The 21,567-nt window shown below is 41.8% G+C and overlaps 1 protein-coding gene across 16 annotated transcripts in view; it reads left to right on the top strand.

Moving 5' to 3' along the window:
• The first annotated feature begins 9,357 nt into the window (after positions 1–9,357).
• The window catches only part of LOC121719394 (NACHT, LRR and PYD domains-containing protein 3-like), a 50,802-nt gene continuing 38,592 nt past the window's right edge, over positions 9,358–21,567 (top strand). For 12 of the 16 annotated variants that reach the window (XM_042104951.1, XM_042104948.1, XM_042104947.1 and 9 more), the window contains exons 1-5: positions 9,358–9,452; positions 18,389–18,495; positions 19,884–19,992; positions 21,033–21,149; positions 21,295–21,411. In XM_042104951.1, coding sequence (XP_041960885.1) covers positions 19,952–19,992; positions 21,033–21,149; positions 21,295–21,411 — 275 coding nt within the window. In that variant the 5' untranslated portion in view covers positions 9,358–9,452; positions 18,389–18,495; positions 19,884–19,951. The remainder of the gene's footprint in view (positions 9,453–18,388; positions 18,496–19,883; positions 19,993–21,032; positions 21,150–21,294; positions 21,412–21,567) is intronic. The other 4 variants (XM_042104946.1, XM_042104949.1, XM_042104963.1 and 1 more) reach the window with 4 other exon arrangements.

Raw genomic sequence — 21,567 nt, 5'->3', positions numbered from 1 at the left:
ATCTGTCTCTACTTCATTCCTCCATCCTCTTATTGTTCTTTCCTTGTTTCCTTCACAAAATTAATTAGACGGAAAAATCTCAAGATACCGGATCTCCTTATATGGGCAAAGATGGTAGCTTTTTTGTAGGCGAACTTCATAGGTCTATACACCTTTAATCAGTTGATTAGTGCTTGTAGTCACACAAAAACATATTTCTGAAAGCTTTCTTAAAAAGAAAACTGTAGTCCAGTGGTGTGCTTGTTTAGCTTATATTTTCTGTTTTGGGCTAGTCATTCAATTTTTCGCTTAACAAATGAAATGTAAAGAAATGCTGATATAAAGACTACAGTTTGTTAGGGTGGTTGGAGATTGAGGGTCTGTTAAAAAAAAGCAAAACAAAAATGTGGAGGAGGATTTTCTTTCCCTCAGACATAAAAGGAGTAAAGCAAAACTAAACTGCTTGGCTCCAGGTTCTGGGCAGGGGGATGAAGAGGAGGGAGAAGGGCAAAGTCCGAGGGGAGGAGGAGGAAGGTGGTGATGTTCGCCGAACAGGGAGACAGGGCTTCACTGGGCCTGCAGAAGAAGAAGGGAGAGGGAGGTAAAGAGAAGAGAGAGAAACAGTGTCAGGTTACCTACAAGATAAACCGTGTGTGTGTGTGTGTGTGTGTGTGTGTGTGTAACCGACAAAAAGCAAATGTCCCTGCCAAGACTTACTGAATGAACATACAATTCAAACCAGCTGAGTGTCTATGTAAACCCACCTAGTGCTCACTGCTATATTTATCATTCCCACCTGATGATGCCACAGTCTCGGTACGGATCTCGGACTGTCTCTCTGACAAATGCTTGTATGAAAGAACATCACCTCCAGCGAAAACTCTCTCTAGACTGAACTACTCCCATACCAAACCATACATTACAACATCAACATCAACATCAAAACTGACACTCTTTCTCTTGCACCTACCGAGGTGGCAAGTTAAGTGTCATGTTTGATGACCAGCTAACCTTCTCTGACCATGTGGCCTCTGTTGCCTTGTCGTGCTGCTTCGCACTATTCAATATACAACAATTAGACTCTATCTAACCCAACACACCACTCAGTACAGATCATCATTATCTCACACCTTGACAACTGCATACTTGACTATTTGTATATTGTGTGGTACAGTCGTGTGGTCTAGTTAGCCGTAGTGAGTTTACTGTGATGTAGTCTAGTTAGCCGTAGTGGGTATACTGTGATCAACTTCAAATATTAATACGTATCCTTGCCTATTTTAAGTGGGTATACTGACCTGGTGATGCTGTTTAAGTGGTATACTGCGTAGTCCTGTATATCACGTATACTACACCACTGGTGTGGTTTTATGTAAGGCAGTGGTCCCCAAACTACGGCCCGCCACCTCATTTTGGGTGGCCCCCCAAAACATGTCTGAGGTATATAGCAACCGGCCCGCACAGGAGCACGACATCGTCAAACTATAACCTCCGCAATTTCCCCCATTCATTCTCATGGCGAGTCTTAACAGTACACATGTAATACTATTTTTGTCCACTGGTGGTTGTTTTGGCGCTGTTTCGCAGAAAACGGAATGAAATGTAGGCCTACCTGCAAACAATGTAAGAGGCCTATGCTGACTGCATCAGTGCTCAAAGTATTCTAAACGTTTATCAATGAATTGTTAATAACTAACTAACTTCTATTGAAGTCATATTTCTGGGACTTTCTGGGATAATTATTTCTATTTTGTATTCACATTGGGCAGCCGTGGCCCACTGGTTAGCACTCTGGACTTGTAACCAGAGGGTTGCCAGTTCGAGCCCCGACCAGTGGGCCGCGGCTGAAGTGCCCTTGAGCAAGGCACCTAACCCCTCACTGCTCCCCGAGCGCCGCCATTGTAGCAGGCAGCTCACTGTGCTGGGATTAGTGTGTGCTTCACCTCACTGTGTGCTGTTTGTGTTTCATTAATTCACTGATTGGGTTAAATGCAGAGACCAAATTTCCCTCACAGGATCAAAAAAGTATATATACTATACTTATATAGTTATACTTCACTCGTTCACTTGCACAACTGACAGACTGAGAAAGTCATTTGTCCCCAGGGCCATTGAACTGTTCAATGCCTCACTTAAGGGAAGAGGAGAGATAGACTTCTCTGCAAAGTCTGTCTGCCTCTTCACCCACTCCATGTTTGGTACTGTCTGTCCACTAGCCACTTGTACCACTGTCTTTATGCCTCACTGTTTGCGTGCTATATTAGCACATTAGCGCACATGCATAACCCCCCCCCCCCCCCCCCCCCCCCCTCCATGCCACAGCCGAACTGTGGCCACACTTATACATTTTCTTAAATAGTTAAATATATAGATATATAGACTTTACTTTACTTTATTTCTGCATTGTTGCACTGTTGACTTACTCATTTGCACTATCACCATGACCAATATCACCATTGCACTACCAGCATGACACTCATTCACACAGAGCACCTTAGAGCACCTTACCATACCTTACTATACACAGAGAATCACAGGCTCAGTCCCTGCCTCAGTCATTGCAAGCGCCTCTGATTTATTAATCACCACTATGTGGATACTGTTTTTAGAATTGATTTAGATTAAGTGTTAGTTAATATAATTTGTATTTTTGTAATTTGTATTTTAGTATATTTTTATATATTGTATTAAGTGTTGGTATAATTTGTATTTTAGTATATTTAGCATATTCTTCATCTTCTACTGTCCTTACTGCTTAGTTGTGTTTTTATATTATATACTTTAATAACTCTTTCTGCTGTTAAAGAATGTGTTTGTGTTATATGTATGCTGCTGAGACCTAGAATTTCCCCTGGGGATAAATAAAGTATCTATCTATCTATCTATCTATCTATCTATCTATCTATCTATCTATTTAAATGTTCATACAAAGAGTTCACACGTTCAGGTGAGTGAAAGTTAGAATGGTGGTCATTTCAGATCACTTCAGCACTCAGACCACTTCATAGTTTGAGAACTTTAAATTTTCAGAGAGTTCAGAGTTCACACATTTTTAATAAAATATACTTTTGGGACTACCTGCTAATACTTTTGGGAATGCAAAAGTCTTTTTATTAGTATTATTTAATTTGAGTTACATTTTACACTGATATGGCATGATGGCAATATAAACACAGCTAACAATGGTATTAAATTGCAATAGCCTATAGATTAAATGTAATGGAATATTCAACTAAGGTAGACTGCTGTTGTTCACAGCACTAAGCTATTTATGGTTACTGATATACTCCGAGTCTCTGGCCCTCTATTAGAGCCAGGCATAGTAAGCTGGCCCTCGGAAGAAAAAGTTTGGGGACCAGTGATGTAAGGGATAATGGATGACACAGTGTTCGACTTACAGAAATTAACAAACGGTCGAGGTTGTAAAATGGCCCCAATGCGCAGCGGACAAGTGTGATACAGCCAAAAAAAAAATGGATCTACTTCATAGGTGCGCAAATAACATATGATAAAACATGTTCTAAAGAACGCAGGATAATGGGAAATTCAACCAAGCAGTGGAATAATGTATATTGATACTAAAGGCTGTGTTGACTTGTTTTGTCTATCTTTTTGTTACCAGATCACAGAGGGGCAGTCGTGGCCTACTGATTAGCGCTTCGGTCTTGTAACCGGAGGGTTGCCGGTTCAAACCCTAACCAGTAGGCATGGCTGAAGTGTCCTTGAGCAAGGCACCCAACTCCTCACTGCTCCCCGAGCGCCACTTGTTACAGGCAGCTCACTGCACCGGGATTAGTGTATGCTTCACCTCACTAATTCACGGATTGGGATAAATGCAGAGACAAAATTTCCCTCATGGGATCAAAAGAGATATATATATATATATATATACTTAGATACATAGACTTCTATCTCCAGCACCAAGCTGTGTGTCTGTGTAGAGTGATGGTAATCCCCTGACAGCGGACCAACAGAACAGTCAACTGTTTTTGCTGATTGCTTACACACTTTTAGCAGAATTTGGCTCATTGTGTCAAATTTGGACACAACACTTGGAGACAAACAGCTCACAGCTGTCATATTGAAACCCTGCCATCAAAATGTAACAATCCTTTCTAAAAATGTTTTTCTTGCAACAAAATGATGTGCACATGTACCATTTCAATTACTCTTTCAAGTCAAATACACTGATTTGCTTTATATAAAACACTGCGATCTGTATTGTAATTTTCTAAGACAGTCTTTTTGTGAAACTCAAAAATAGAAATGGCCCATTAATCAGAAATGATCCAGTAATGAGCTTACAATTACACATTACCCCCCACCCCTGACACACACATAGAATTGTTGATTGTATGTTACTGTTTTACTGGGGCTGTGAGCCAATCACAGTAGCCTGACTACGCCACCCTGGGCCTAGTACCGAGGGACAGATCATGGCTTGTGCCAAGTGTGCACGTGCACAGGGGCCCTCAGCCAATGGGGGCCCTCGGATTTAAAAAAAAAATGCCAGGAATTTAGGCTAGATTATGCCCGGTGCTTCTGTCTGTTAATTTGCGGCACAACTGAATGGTGTTATGGAACCGCGGACCGAAAGAAAAATAAACAAAATGTTTTCCTGATCAATAAATACTTCTTAATTCATAAAATATAGAGGCATAACATTAGGTGGAAGTGGTAGGCTATGAGTGCTCATTCAATGTGTATGCGTGTTTGCGAAAGTGAAACTGACCCACTCGTGGGTAGGTGAATGAAGTGGATTCCTGCAATGTTCATGAAAACAGCATAGCGATAGGATAGCCTAATAAATCGCGACTTGTTGTGGGCCTAACAGTAGCTTATATCGTAGCAAATAGCCTATGGCGATGCCGATGACAGATAGGCCTACACTTATTTCACTCGTCTCGCTGGAGTGAGCGCATAATGTGGGCTGTTGCGCAAAGAAATGAATTAGGGAGATGATCTGCATCTCCATTTACCAAACGCTATAGTTTTGCTAACATCTCCACTGTTAACGTGAAATATGTCTCCATGCAAGGTAGTGTCAAGCAGCAGTGAAGTGAAAACCTTATCATGCAGGTAGCCAATGTTCACGTCACCTGAGTCAGTCAGAAAATGGGCCTGCTTGCTCTGTTAAAGTTTGTATGCCCCTTCCAAACTGCGTTAAAAGGGTATATTTAACAGCCAGAATTTCGAAATTTTCTGTTGTCCGGTCCGTTAAGTGAAAAATGTTGCTGTAGAATGTTTGGACAGCAAAGAGAGATTACGGCCTAATAATAAAAACAGCTGCTGGAATTAATTTCTGTGTGGGCCTGAGTTATAATATATGACATAATGTACTACATTTTCATTTTGTGAAATTGCGCACCAGCCTGCACAGCGACAGCAAAGAGAGAAGCGCTGGCTGCACGCGCACGTCACTTGCGCAAACGCGCCGCCCGTCGCGGTCGGCGGGGGCTTTTTTGATATTGTGCACAGGGGCCCATATTTGTTTAATCCGTCCCTGCTAGTACCAAGGGAGTTATTTAAGAGAATTTCCATTAAGCGTTCACTAACAGTTGATTACTTTGTAAGCTTGGTTCTCTGAGTGACTATCTCTCCATATGTACAGGGGTGGGGGTGGGGCGGGGGTCAAGGTCCGTTTATAAACTTTAAGACACACCGGCCTGCCCGGACACGCCCACAGTCAATCCAGAGCTGCCAACTCTCACACATTGAGAGTGAGATTCATTCATTTGATTGGCTCAACACGCTTTTACACCAATCAAATGCGTGAGGGTTGGCAGCTCTGCCAATCTATAAAACATCTGTGCTGTCGTGGAATCACTGATTGTTTAGTTTAGTCCGGTTATTAGAGGGGATGCATCATCTCTATTGAAATCCGGAGACTTCTTATTATTAGAGGGGATGCATGCAGACTTCTTCTTCTTCTTCTTCTTTTTTTACCTTTTTGTGCGCGCTATTCAGCCCAAACCGCTTAACGTACAAATTTGACTGAAGCACCGTTCCGTAGATCTTCCAAGGCTTTACCGTCCTATCCGTTTTTCATTTTTGAGAAGTTTATACTTTTTGAGATATTTGTAATTAAAAGTGTATTTTCCCCCCATAGACTTGAATGGGGGCTGTGATGTCATAATAGAGCCAGCTGCGCTCGTTAAGTAGTTCTCAGAGCAGTTCTCAGGCTAATCAGAACACTGGCACAGGTGTCACCTGTGAGGAATTCAACTGTCTCAGCTTCTAAGCATACAATCTAGCTCTACCTGAACTACAATCCTGTTAAAGTGTTTCCTGTGTGTCAATAAAAGTCCCAGCCATATCTCATGCATTCAGCATAATATCTCCAGAACGGCTTGACGTACATGCTTCAAATTTGGTACGAGTGTTTTTATGGACTCAAAGATGAAGTGAGTTGAAGTTGGAGGTTGAAGGTCAAATGTCAAGGTCAAAAACACCTTGAGTATGATATCTCAAGAATGCCATGTCACACAAGATTCAAATTTGGTTACTCCAAAAGCACCTTTGCAGGTATCACAATTACCCTACCAACCAGCTAGCAGCAAGCTCAACAGCCCCACCAACACCCTAACCAGCAGACTGCATCCCCTCGTGTAATTCCTCGGAATTGCATTTCTAGTATGTACAGTACAACCACAAACAGCACATGTTGTCCCTGATGTCCCTCTCATAAAGGTTTGAGATGTTACACAGTAAATAATAATCCAAAAATAGCTAATTAGCACACCCGGTTGCTGCAGGCAGCTCACTGCGCTGGGATTAGTGTGTGCTTCACCTCACTGTGTTTTCATGTGTGCTGAGTGTGTTTCATTAATTCACGGATTGGGATAAATGCAGAGACCAAATTTCCCTCACGGGATCAAAAGAGTATATATATTTATACTTACTTAGGTTTATAAATCCTGCCTTTGCAGCCCAGAGTCGCCTACAAAAACTTAAATGACAATTTTAAGGATTAAACAAGGTTGTGTTTTCTGTCATTTTCATAGGAGGAAAATGGTATGTGGGGTAGCTAGTAGGTGCTTGAAAATCTATGAGAAAGTAGAGTCAACATCATGTTGCCTCAGGGACAAAAATAAAAATGCATTGGTGTACAATGTAACCACGTCAGTGTATTTACTGAATGTATGCATGAAACATGGTGTCAGACACCAAACAGGACGAGGACCACAAAAGCGTCACGTTCAAAAGTTTATTTAAGGGTTGGGGGTTAAGGGGGTTTCAGGGGTTCCGGGGGGGGTACAGGAGTTCCAAGAGTCTGCGTGTGTGTGTGTTCCCCCAGTAGCCGAACAGCGGGCAGGAGCTGGATGATCCGGGAAGTCCTGGGGGAAACACACACACAACAGCAATTGAAACGAAGCAGCAGTACAGTCAAGGACTAGGCGGTATTCGTAGAAGAGGGACGGAAGGCAGGTCAAGATTACCGGGGCTGGAGAACACAGAAGTAGGCGAGCGGCTTCTGGGATCACAGGCAAAGAGTCAGAGGCGTTTTCCAAAACAGGCAGGTAACTGGTGCTGGTTGCAGACGATCTGACAAGTGTGGACTGAAAAGCAAGGCTTTATATACAGGGCATGATGAGTGGTGAATGCAGTGCAGCTGGTAGGTAACGAGGGTGAGGCAGAGCAGAGCAGAGCAGGAACAGGTGGAGGTCAGACTTCAATCAGCGTGTGTTACCAGGCAGAGAGAGAGCTCATGACACATGGTACATCATTGGCACTTTATACACAAAATGACTATCAACTGAGGTATTACCATGTTGATTTTCGTGATTAGCTACCCCACACAATATTTTAGTCCTATAAAAAGTACCAAAAAAGGGGACCTAAATATTAGGTAGACAAAATTTGTGCAAAATCTTGAGATGGTACAGCACCCATTTTCCTGGATTTTGTCTTTCACACGGAATGACCCAGTCAGAGTGTTGATAGCAGCATTTCTCAGTGTGGATCTATCAGTATAGCAATAGCATTGCAGCATTTCTCAGTGTGGATCTATCAGTATAGCAATAGTATTGCTAGCAGTAATGGCCTGTGCAGATTACTAATTTTTTTTTTGTCTTCCACGATTTTATGATTGACCATGTCAGACTAGGCTATCAGAGAACCACATTCTTGCTGTTTCTTGGTCGTAAGATTGGCCACATTACAAGATCATGTAGCCTATCTATCATAGCATTCTTGTCACGTGTCATCACGTCAGTGTCAACACGGGAGTCGTAGGAGATTTCCCCAAAATTCTGCTTTGCTAGACTTTTGGTCGTGGAACGTCGCAGGCAATAATCGCAGGTCGTTGAATATGACATTGCAAGATGCTTCCTCCTTTGGCGTCGTTCCCAACTTTTCATATTCGGCACGACACAGGAAATTTGTCAGCCGCGACAAGATCTTGGCAAAATCAGTCTGAAATCGTGTAGTCTGCACAGGCCATGAGAGTGCTGATAGCAGCATTTCAGTGTGCTGCAGTGTCTCAGTCTCCCAGTCTGATCAGTCCCCCAGTCTGTGTGGCGGATCAACCCAGCATCCAACACTCAGCACCTCCACTCTCAAAGATCCTGAGACTCATTGATCTACATGACATTCTCTCTCTCTCTCTCTCTCTCTCTCTCTCTCTCTCTCTCTCTCTCTCTCACACACACACACACACACACACACACACACACACACACACACACACACACACATATATACAGTACACACAAACACACACACTATTTCTATCATACCCTCATTGATCCTTCTGCACAACATACACACACACACACACACACTATTTCTCTCATACACTCATTGATCCCTCTGCATGGCATTCACACACACACACACACAACTGGGAACACAGAGAGACGATGACAGCAGAGGGAGCCAGAAAATATCATATAAATAGTATCAATATAACTCCCAGTGTGTGGTGGAACTGTGGGTTGTGGGTGGGAGCATCTCCATCCCCCCTCCATGTCTAAATGATTGTGAAGGTGGAAACAGTGTGATGTAACATCTGCATCCCCCCCATGTCTAGATGATTGTGGAGGTGGAGGTGGGAACAGTGTGGTGTAACATCTCCATCCTCTTTCATGTCTAGATGATTGTGGAGGAACAGTGGGGTGTGGGCAGCAGTGCAGATAGTTTACCAGGATGGGGAACAGTTCACCCACAATTCTTCAAAATTCACTTTTTTCATGTGTTAATAATAATAAAACGTGCACATCTATTATATGCATTTTTAATGCATATAGACTAAAATGGATGCTTAGAAATGTCTTATAAAATACCTGGTGTAGGAAATACATGGGCGGAGATGAAGGAGCTAAAAGTCATGACGAGAGTTGTTTTGATCGTATCAACACCTCTCTAACTCCCGTGACTGAAGAAGTCCAGCCAGTTCTCTACAGAGAGAGACTGAGATTCAAGGAAATGGATTCCAGGAATACAAGCCAGTGACACTCCATACATAACCTACAGTAAGTTTATTAAATATGTGTATGTATCATGTCCAGTGTATGTCAAGTACAGTGTGTATATGTATATACATATATAGTGTGTATACTGTATGTACTGCATATGTGTTTTTTATTGGTGAAGGTTTTACAGTGTATAGATCTAGTCCTTTGGCAGTCTTGCATTTTCATCTAAAAACAGGAAGATAGAATATAGATTAAACACAACATTATGTGGACAGATGAACAAATGTCAACATGAAGTGAAACAACAGACACAACTGACACTGAAAACTAAACTGCACAACTGTTAACATTAAAGACTGTTCTGTGTGCTCGTCAGTTTTGTTTCTGTTCAGTTCATTTATTTCACTTTGTGTTGACGTTTGTTCATCTATCCTCATAGTTGTGTTGATAAGCTCAGATGTTCATAACAATTGACCATTTTATATTAAAAACATCACATTTGGTAGAGAAAGTCTGATCAGATTTTAAATTATAAGCGCCTCTGATTTGGCCCCTGGGGTCCATGGTAGCCATATTTTCAAAATGGCAATCAAATACGGATTTTATTGGGTGGAACGGGATAGAAAAATTAGCAACTAATTAGCAAAAAAATAGCAACTAAAACAGTTACATAATTATTTTAACATAAATTCATTTTTAAAGTATCTTGATATTGATATTGTTAAATTGTGTATTTATTCAATTGAATATTTTCATATAATACTATAATAGCCTACTCCCACCCTAATAGACACCGTGTCGTCCATTACCCCTTACATAATAGCCTACTCATACTATTATTGTTTTAAAAAATAATGTAGATGTGAGTGGAGTGTGGACACAATGGAAAAATAAATGTAGATACCACACACAAGTGTAGCATAATAAATAATTGGTAATTAGGCCTTAATGGTCTATGCTTATCACAATCAGCTAACCTGATAAACAGCGTTGTTTAATGAAGCTCACAGTATTTCAGTGAAGGTGTCAGCCCTCATCAGAGCTAGTGAGCTGAGCTGAGCGGTGCAAATATCCCGCTCCTCACTCAGGTGGTTGTTTGGCCGCTCTTCCGCTCAAATTCACGCCAGGCCGCTCCGCTCAATTTCGCTCCCCGCTCCACTTAAAAATTCTCCCGCTCCAGTGAAATCGCTCCACGCTCGGCCCAATTTAAAAGAGGGAGAACAAATCTACAATCTGCAATTCTACATCTACAAAAATCTACAATTTGCACCTTAGAAAACTTAAATCCCAAAGAACTAAGAGCAACAGCAATTTCACTCATAGGACATTTATTTTAAAAGATTATATAGAACAACAACGAACAAGCTTGGCAACATCAATACACATAAGCTTAAAACTAAAGGGATCAGTGTGATTAATTGCCTAAAGAATACAGGCTTAGCATCCAAGTTTTACTTCAGCCTTACTTGATATGAAGCATATTCAAGATGCTCACGTTTTTCTTTGCTTTTCGTAGCACACCGCAAAATGTGTCTTCTTAAATTCCATAATGAATCTTTACTCACTGGAAGAGTGTCACCACATGGTTGTTCTTGCTCTACATTGTTAGTATCTAGTTGTTTTGTGGGAATAGTAGGCTACGCTTGTAGGCCCTATGATTTTCAGTTTCCTATCTAAAATATTTAGCGAACTCCATCCCAATCAACAAACTTACTATGGCCAATATCTTTGATATTTAACAGTCTTGGTTTCATTAGGAAGACATGAATTCTGGATGGTGGATTTGTGCGTGCCTCAGACTCGTGGTGTGAGCAGTATCAGAGCGAAATTGGGGCGGAACAGAGCGGCTGCTCCAGCCTCTAAATTAAAAAGCACTCCGTGCTCCAACAAAATTCCATCCGCTCCGCTCACTAGCTCTGGCCCTCCTTGTGTGGCGTACACAGGTAAAGATGAGCAACTTTACCTGTGCAAGTTCACTGAGCTAAGGGCACCGACCAAAACAACCAGTTGGCAAAGAACCTAGAGATCCACAGACAGGGGCAATGGAACTCAGCAGAGCACAATTATGAAAGTCATAAATATTAGATTACAGCTCTACTAGACCACTCAATCTGTGACATCTGTGAGATTAGAGTCACATAAATGCCGGGAATGATAATCCTTAACAGGTATGCAGATACCACTGACTTTTGAAACATTCTGAAGCCTAAGTGCTGGCAAATCACGTGTTGGAATATATGGCATTTATATGGAATGGTGTCCTGTTATTCAGAATTAATAGCCACCCCACTAGCCAATCAGAAAAGAGTATTTCTTCTCTCCGGGTGATAAATTGTTGCATCGTATTCCATTACAAAAGTCCTCAGTTCAGTCCTGATTCAGCCCTTCCCTACTCCAGGGCCGGCCCCAGTGCAGCCTCAATCATGGAAGTAGAAAAAGTCTGAGGCTTTACCCCATAGAGGAAAAGTGCCATTAATGTCTCTATGCCAATCCTTAACCAACAAAAAATGACAGATATCTCAATGATCAACAATGACGTCAATAAATGGTAAGGTGTTTGAATTCCTGAAATTGTGTTTGAATTCCCTTCCTTGTAGCCTTCCTTCTTCATTCCGCAGTGGGGAAAAGTTCCCCTCGTTTTATTAAGAATTCCATTTCCTTATTAGCAGCATACTTGATACACATTATGCCTTATGATTCTGTTGTTCAGTTCTGCCCTAGAATTGAATTAGGAACCTCAGGCACAGATATTGTACAAAACACAAAATAATTGACTTCCTAGCTATAGCAGTGAAATCCATGCTGACCATGCATTAGCTGTGAGACATCAGTTTTCTTGGTGCCGGTGCATTTAATTAAAAACTTGACTATCAAGTGTGTTTGCATTCTCTTCCTTGTAGCATCTGCACGTTTTCCACCTCCCGTCTTCTTGTTGTTATGACTTATGACTCCGGCACGTTTCCCATAGCAGACTCAGGCCAAACCTTTACTTATCAAACCCTCTCTCAACCCTGCTCAGATTGAAAAATAGTCTCGCTTCTCCCCTTCCTCTCCAAGGCTGTCAAATAGGCTATCTCCACTCTACTGTCTGTGACAGAAGCCTTAAAGGAATACGCCAACATTTTGGGAAATTATCTTATTCACTGTCTCTGTCAGAGTTAGATAAGATGATACATACTGTACCCTTCTCGTCTCTGTGCGTGTAGTAACTCAGTCTGAAGCTTCTACCATTAGCATAACTATGCATAGTTCATTGAAGTGGGCAGTTCCGACTGGCCTATAGCACCCAAAAGTGACATTTTCCCATTTACATGTTTTGACTTATATAGTTACAACATATAGGCTACACATAGGTGATTGTCTAAGCATATACAAACTTGGAACTATGTTCTCATTCAAGAAAAGCACTGCTACTTTGGCAGAGTGATTTGCATGCAGCACCTGAAAAGCTGCATTAGCAGTGCTTCCCGAACAAGAGAATCAAACAGCTCTATCTGTCATTCTCACCTGACAACCCCTCAGTCTCTGTACCAATTTCTGAATGTCTCTCAGGCACATCACCTTCAGCTAAACCTCTCAAAGACCGAACTGCTGGTCCTCCCAGCTAAATCAACTACAGTAAACACCATGACATTAACATCAAAATTGACTCCTTATCTCTAGCCACTACCAAACAGTAGCGGCTCCTTGGCCGAAAACCTTGTAGGGCAGATATAGTCTAATGATAGAGTTTTATTATTGCGCACGCACAGTGTGAGACGACACTGGACCACTGAGGGCACCAGCGTCCTGGAAGTCAGTAGTCAAAACGTGTTTTAATTTATTCACTATAAGGGAATTCAATAGCATATGTTATGTCCTATCCACGTCAATGATAAAATGATGGCTGCATGAACCCAAACCTGTCATTCTCAAAACTTGAAACTTCACCAAGCAGCAACTGGAATCCATGTATTTCCACAGAATTATTTTTGGAATCTGATCCTTTATCATACCTGTTCATTTGTACTCGTCGCTCGACTTATCATGACTAAATTCAAGATGGCGGCAAACGGTAAACTTCCTAAATGTACTGTCTGTATAAATCCTCTTGTAAATAAACTATTAGTGCTTTCAAAGTTCTCAATGTCTTGTTTTAAATGTCAGGGCCATCGGAAGTCTACCAATGAAGTGTGCAGGTACTTGAGCCTCGTAAATGGTGTAAAACAGTGATTTATTTACATGGCTAGTCCGATGCCTGAGGCACCCCCATTGAAAACCTGTTGGTAGCATCGGCTAACTAGCGGCATATTTTGGAGTGCAGGGGACAAGCCGAGATGAGCTATGAGACAAAAGTTCACACTCAGGGCCAGATGTACTAACGCTTTTGCGCCCACTTCAGGTGTATTTGTTTCGCAACGTGCGTGTAAAATCATTGTGAGGTATGTACAAACAGGCCGCAATGATGTAAAAGCACAAACTGCCTTTCGCGGCAGCTGAAAATGGCTAATAGCGTTTTTCGTGTCATGCATATGCATTCATGGGAGGATCCAGGGGAAAGTGGGAGTTTAGCGTAAAGAGATGGGAGGGGAAGCGTAAAGAGCGCCTAATTATGTATTCCGCGGTATGTACAAAGACTGCTCCTGAAAGCGCACGTCTATTCTGCGCCTAAATACTTCCGCCTTGTAAAGGCAGGTGTTAATCCAAATTGCAGTTCAAAGAGAACCTTTCAAAGACAACAGAATCACTATTTAGAGCACCAGTTTTGTAAGTATTTGTAGCCTACTATCAAAAACAACCTTAACTTTCATTGGCCTTTCGAATGTCTTACTTTCACTTTCACGTCATTCACTTAAACTTTCCTACTTGCTAGATTTGACCAATTTTCCATAGCCTGCGTGCACAAGTAGTTCTAGTAGTTCTGATCTTCATTATCTCCCTGCTTGTTGACATCTTATTATGTATGGTATTATTTCATTATCACTAAACGTTTGATTCTTTTTAATTTTGGCATCAGTTAACTTCATTCAACTGCGCTTGTATGTAGGCTCTGCCAATCAGTTGTGGACGTTTGTAAATTGTGTTTATGGGCGGAGAAAGGCAGAGAAAGGCGCAGTTTACACTAGTTTGATAAATACGACGGAAACTTGGGTCTGACATCGTTCGCAATCTGCGGTTTGTCCATGACGCTGATAACGCTACGTTCGCAAATGTACGTACATCTGGCCCTCAGTATCATGTTTCAACACACTTTAGGTCAATATCACACCAGAAGGAAGAGTGTTGTCGGCCTGTGTATGCAATTCGATCAGAATTAGGATAAAATGAACCAATTGTCTCTCATGCACTTTCATAATCATGACGAAACAACATGCACACTTTTGTAAAGACAAGGAGACAAACTTATGCAATCATGCAAATGTCATGGAGTTCATCGACAGGAGAAAACGTCGTCATAGCTTTTAATAGCGCAATAGCGTTTAACGTTTTTAAAAAGATTTGTAAAAAAACGTAATGAGGCTGGCTATCGACTACGCCTGAACAAGTGAAATACAGGTGGAATACCCTGAAGATGCTGTCTTATTCTGCCAAAAGAGGGAATTCCACCAGCGGAGATTTCGGATGACTTTAGAAGCCTATATTTGTGGGCTTCACTTATTCGGAATAATGTCAATTGCTATGTAAACAGGAATATGCTCAAAATGTGACATTGACATTTTTGCATGTAAACAGTTGAAAATGGTTTATTCCCAGCATGAAAACGTGCTCAAAACAGTGATATTGTACCATATTTGAGTTGCATGCGAATAGAGATTTCTAAAGATTGTTGTAGGCTACAGTGGTGGGGACTAGTGTCGCGAGCCGAAACAGGCAGCTAAGAGAGTTCTAAGAGTGCTCCAGACCACATACAAAAGACATTCGAAGCAAACTACCTTTTGGAAAACAGCTAGAGGTTACGAACTATGTAGCGTTAAGAAGGCTTCAGGCAACCAGCCCCAGGGCAGTTGGCAAAGAAAGTACATAGAGATCCACAGAGAGGGACAATGGAACTCAGCAGGGTACAATTATGAAAGTCATAAATATTAGATCATAGCTCTACTAGACTACCCTGGAAATCCAGAGTTATCGCGAGAGCACAATGGAATTGTCTCTGCAAGACACTCTGGCAAAGAGCAATGATGCACGTTACTTTTACCCCAACATTCCGGGGAACCAGCTAAACTGATGAAGACAGCGCTGCAACGTTGGAGGACAGTACACATTGGTCGTAGTGTTATACGATTGCGTCTAAGTCCGAAATCATTCAGGGTAAACATGGTCTAGTGTTATCCAATTGCGTGCAGTGAGATTTTTAAATGCATGCTTGGTGCCGCCCCTCGAGTTGGGCCATTACATTGTTCTTGGCCAGACCCTTAATCTTTCTAGATTATCAGGGTCTGGACTTTCCAGGCTATTACTAGACCACTCAGTCTGTGACATCTGTGAGATTAGAGTCACATATATGCCGGGAATGATAATCCTTAATAGGTATGCAGATGCCACTGACTTTTGAAATATTCTGAAGCCTAAGTGCTGGCAAATCACGTGTTGGAATTAAAATGGCTAGTGTAGAGATATCCACTATGAACTTCCTTGAGACAATTTCCTTGAATATCAAACTTCCTTGAATATTGGGTGGTAGCATCTCCATCCCCCTGCCACGTCTAGATGCTGTTGGGGCCTGAAGTTGGAAAATCTCCATCGCTCTGCCATGTGTAGACTCTTGTGGAGGTGGAGGGTGCAGATAGTTCATCCAGTGTCCACTCAGACAGAAGCAGAGTTATTAGCACTATTCCCACCCTCTTTTCAATTGTATATTGTATTTTGCCTGTGCCTATTGAGGTGTCCACGACCATGGCAACCTTAACAGGGACAACAATGAGGCGGACATCCCAACCCGTGCTGCTAACACCCCTAAAATAAGGGGACTGCAACCATGTTCAAAACAGACTACAGACCACAGCAACCACTGATATGTCCAGTGGCGGTTCTAGGATTTTTCTGAGACAGGGGCCACAAAGGGGCCACATCATACACTGAGGGGCCAAGAACCGGTCAACATCCATACACAGAAAATCCCTTGTTCAGTAATGCAGAGGCACGTTGTCCACGTGATCTGCAGGACTGTACGCAGTATACCCAAAGTCCTTTTAGGCAAGTCCCTCCACTCAGCGGCCATATTGCAACGCTTTTTGGGCACTCATCGGGCATCCTATTCGGCAGAAATGTGCGTGCGCAAGGCTTCACGACACCAATCTTGCTCCAGCGGCAAGTTCACAATCTTGCTCCATATGCAAGTAAAATAAATTATGTATAATAATTTACAGTAAAATAATGGCAGCTATGGTTTTCCAGACCTTCATTGTCCAAAATGTGATGCTAATGTATAAGAAAAAACATAAAAAGTCAAATAGCGAAAGTAATAGATCATAATGTGTGTATTTTTTTTCTTGGTGGATGGCATATCACAGTATATTCTTTCTTTTTTTATTGGTGGATGGCCATATACTGCATTCTCCATTAATAGTCATGGCCATGCATACTGCACTCTCCATTAATAGTCATGGACATGCATACTGCATTCTCCATTAATAGTCATGGCCATGCATACTGCATTCTCCATTAATAGTCATGGCCATGCATACTGCATTCTCCATTAATAGTCATGGCCATGCATACTGCACTCTCCATTAATAGTCATGGCCATGCATACTGCATTCTCCATTAATAGTCATGGACATGCATACTGCATTCTCCATTAATAGTCATGGACATGCATACTGCATTCTCCATTAATAGTCATGGACATGCATACTGCACTCTCCATTAATAGTCATGGACATGCATACTGCATTCTCCATTAATAGTCATGGACATGCATACTGCATTCTCCATTAATAGTCATGGCCATGCATACTGCATTCTCCATTAATAGTCATGGCCATGCATACTGCATTCTCCATTGGTATTGTTGGCTTTCTATACTGCATTCTCCATCTGTAGTGCTGGTCATATATATTGTATGTTCTATTAGAAGTGTTCGCCATATATGGTATTGTTGTGCGTTAGTGTTTACGTGAACCACAAGCACTGATGTCTTACGGGATGGGTCTTATAGTGGAATGGGTCACCTTCACCACCATTTCACCAGAGAGGGAATAAGATTAGTGAGCGTACAGATATCAGTACATCTGGTTTGTTTCAGTGCCAGTTGTGATCTGTTGTGTTATTTCAGTTTGTGTTGATGTTTGTTCATCTATCTGCATAGTGCACACAGCCTCTATGTGATCTTAAGCATGCAAATGAGACAACACAGAGACACATGTTTAGTTTTGTCCTGAAATACATTTTGAATGCTGTCTTGTTCTGATTGGTTTGGTCTATCCAATTTTATGCACAGGCATTTTCCCCCTGTACCAGTTGAAATTCAAATGCAAATGAATTTCTCTCAACACTCAAATTCTGATGAAATTCTTGTGCATTTTCCACAAAGTCTAAACGTTCTCACAATAAAAAAAAAGATCATCAAATTGCACATTGAAAAGTTATCATGACTAAATAGAATGGTACACTCTTAATGAATTATTTCAGAGTATTTAACGTGACTACTTCAAAGTAGAAAACTGTAAAATATGTGTAGGCTGGTATGACCTCTATTACAATACAGCACCTTGGTGTGAAATTTTATGTGAGATGCTGCAATTGTGATTTGATTTGCAATCAAGCTTCAGTGAATTATTGACTATACAATATATTTGAAAATGAAAAAAATGTGGCAAGACCAATACTACTTCTGCTTGCCTTTTTTGCTGTACTGTAGGCCTACATTCATCATGCTGCTGCCTATGTGATTTTTTGCAAATGCAAATTCCCCCTGCAATGTCTACTGAACTATAGTTTACTAGCACTAATTGGCAGAGATCTACAGGGATGAAACATAATCTTTCATGAGTTGTTTTTCTTTTGACACTTAGGCTGCAACTTAAACAGAACAAGTCCAGCCAGTCTAATGCCTGAGCGTCAAGGAAATGGATTCCAGAAAAAACAAACAGTTGAAACTCAGAACATAAGTACAGTAAGAGTAAGTTATTTTATTAAATGTGTGTATAATGTTCTATTAATTATCATGTTTCTGAACGTTGCTGCAATTGGGATTTGATTTGCGATCAAGCTTCAGTGAAATATTGACTATATTATACATTTGAAAATACTTCAGCATGCTTTTTTTTTTTTTTTGCTGTACATTCGTCGTACTGCTGCCTGTGGTGCTTTTGGAAATGTTGGTACGTGTTCATCATGTTGCCCCAGGAAGTAGGCCTACCAAAATCACTCCCAAATAATAAGAGTCGTGAGCAGAGTAATATCCCTGTTTTGACCTCCCCAGCGTACTCCCCAGCACTAAGAAGGCAACCAGGGTCTCTATCCTCCTACCATGTCTACATGCTGGTAGAGATCAATCTTTTATGAGTTGTTTTGCTTTTGGCATTAAGGCTGCACCTTATGCACCAGTAACTGAACAAGTCCAACCAGTCCACTGCCTGAACAATGGACAAGAAAATGGATTCCAGTAATACACGAGAGAAACTCAGAACTTATGAAGTTATTATAAAATATATTTGTACATAAAATTGTTACAAAACCTGTTATAAAGTAATAAGCCATAAAATCTAAAATAGTATATCGCCTAGTTGAATCCTTGAATTACCCTAAATCAAGAAACACTATATAACTTCAATTTGTACAGTAAAAGTATAAAGTATATATACTCTTTTGATCCTGTGAGGGAATTTTGGGTCTCTGCATTTATCCCAATCCGTGAATTAGTGAAACACACTCAGCACACAGTGAACACACAGTGAGGTGAAGAACACACTAATCCCGGCACAGTGGGCAGCCTGCTACAGCGGCGCTCGGGGAGCAGTGAGGGGTTAGGTGCCTTGCTCAAGGGCACTTCAGCCATGCCTACTGGTCGGGGTTCGAACCGGCAACCCGCCGGTTACAAGTCCGAAGCGCTAACCAGTAGGCCACAGCTGCCCCTTAAAATACTGACATGTTGCCAGAAATTCTCTGTCAAAAATGTGGTAAAAATGACATTATGGTAAAAACTGTCAAATGGAAAAAGTGAAACATCCAAAATAGTGTATCGCTGTATGTGTATGTCCTTTTTTCACATGCAGGAAATTATAATCCACATCCACACTTAAAATAACATGTTAAATGTCATCACTGGGGAGTACAGTACAGCACCCATACAACACTCAGGTCAAAGTGCCTACAGGGACTTGGGATCAAGTCCGACATGGGTCATTTCCTGATCCCACTCCCTCTCTCTCCCTCTCTCTCCTATCACTCTCTTCACTGTCTTGTCTGATGCAGTTTAAAAGCTCAAAGGGCATAAAAGTCCAAAAATAGCCCTAAAGTTATCATGACAACAATCAGAATTATTCCTTACATATATTTTCTGTTCAGTTCTAGAGAATCTCTCCCACTGCTGCTTGGAGAGGAGGTTGCAGCAACTAGCTGTTTGATCATAAAGAATGGCTGATCCTGGGTCACCAACACACTCTGATGACGCAAGGTGAGTTTCTTGATCCCTCCCCATCTCATTATCCCACTCATTTCATAAATGTAAATGTAAATGTAAATGTAAATCAGGTTTCTAGGCCAAGTATACTTGCGTTTACAAGGAATTTGGTCTCTGCATTTATCCCATCCGTGAATTAGTGCACAGAGCACACAGTGAACACACAATGAGGTGAAGCACACACTAACCCGGAGCAGTGAGCTGCCATGCTACAGCAGCACTCGGGGAGAAGTGAGGGGTTAGGTGCCTTGCTCAAGGGCACTTCAGCCGTTCCTACTGGTCGGGAATCGAACCGGTAAACCTTCAGTTCCAAGCCCGAAGCCCGGCTTCAAAGCCAAAAGTATGGGGGCATATTTGTCTCTAAATATAACAACACAAATGCTGTGGAGGCACCTTCTCACAATACAATGTCAATGGAGACCGAGTGACCAGTTTCCCACAGGGTAGATGTGGAATCCAGCACTTCTGTCTATGACACAATTTGAGGCATTATTTCCGCACCAATCCAATCCACACACAAATAGCTCTTAATCATGATAATTATTTTGCTTCTAGCAGTAGTGACGGTCATCATAAATTAATTATTGCATTTACCCTATGTCCTGTCTAGTATAGTATAGTATAGTATATACTGTATACTCTTTTGATCCTGTGAGGGAAATTTGGTCTCTGCATTTATCCCAATCTGTGAATTAGTGAAACACACTCAGCACACAATGAACACACAGTGAGGTGAAGCACACACTAATCCCGGCAGTGAGCTGCCTGCAACAACAGTGCGCGCTTGGGGAACAGTAAGGGGTTAGATGCCTTGCTCAAGGGCACGGTTCGAACTGGCAACCCTCCGGTTACAAGTCCGAAGCGCTAACCAGTAGGCCACGGCTACCCCCGGTTAAGTATTAGTATGTTTTAGTATTAGCCTGGGTTTTCCATGCTGCCTTACACGCGCAACATGTTGATGCATGCTTGCATGTATGTGTGCATGTGTGTGACATTATTTTATATATAAACAAACTCCACATGTGTATCACCAGATCACAGACATACAGACCCCCATCTCCAACACTCAGCAGTGTGTCTATGAAGAGTGATGGATCCATGCATGACCCTCCAACACTTAACAGTAGACCAGCAGCACAGGATAAACCTGAGTGAGTTTTTGTTTTGTGGTGTGTGTGTGTGTGTGTGTGTGTGTGTGTGTGTGTGGTGCGTGTGTGTGTGTGTGTGTTTGAATGGTAATAATTGCATGTATTTATTGTGTAGTATTATAGTATATTAATATCTTTCTGTTACCAGATCACAGACATACAGACCCCCATCTCCAACTCCCAGCAGTGTGTCTATGAAGAGTGATGGATCCATGCATGACCCTCCAACACTGAACAGTGGACCAGCAGCACAGGATAAACCTGAGTGAGTTTTTGCTTTGTGGTGTGTGTGTGTGTGTGTGTGTGTGTGTGTGTGTGGTGTGTTTGTGTGTGTGTGTGTGTGCGCAGGGCTGACGGAAGGCATGGGCAATCTGGGCAGCTGCCCAGGGCACCAAACCACCAGGGCGTCAAACCACCAGGG

This window comes from Alosa sapidissima, chromosome 9 (assembly GCF_018492685.1).
Source record: "Alosa sapidissima isolate fAloSap1 chromosome 9, fAloSap1.pri, whole genome shotgun sequence".
In the NCBI taxonomy this organism is placed as follows: Eukaryota; Metazoa; Chordata; class Actinopteri; order Clupeiformes; family Clupeidae; genus Alosa; species Alosa sapidissima.
Note: the sequence above shows the minus strand (reverse complement) of the source record. Positions and strands in the feature narration are given on the sequence as shown.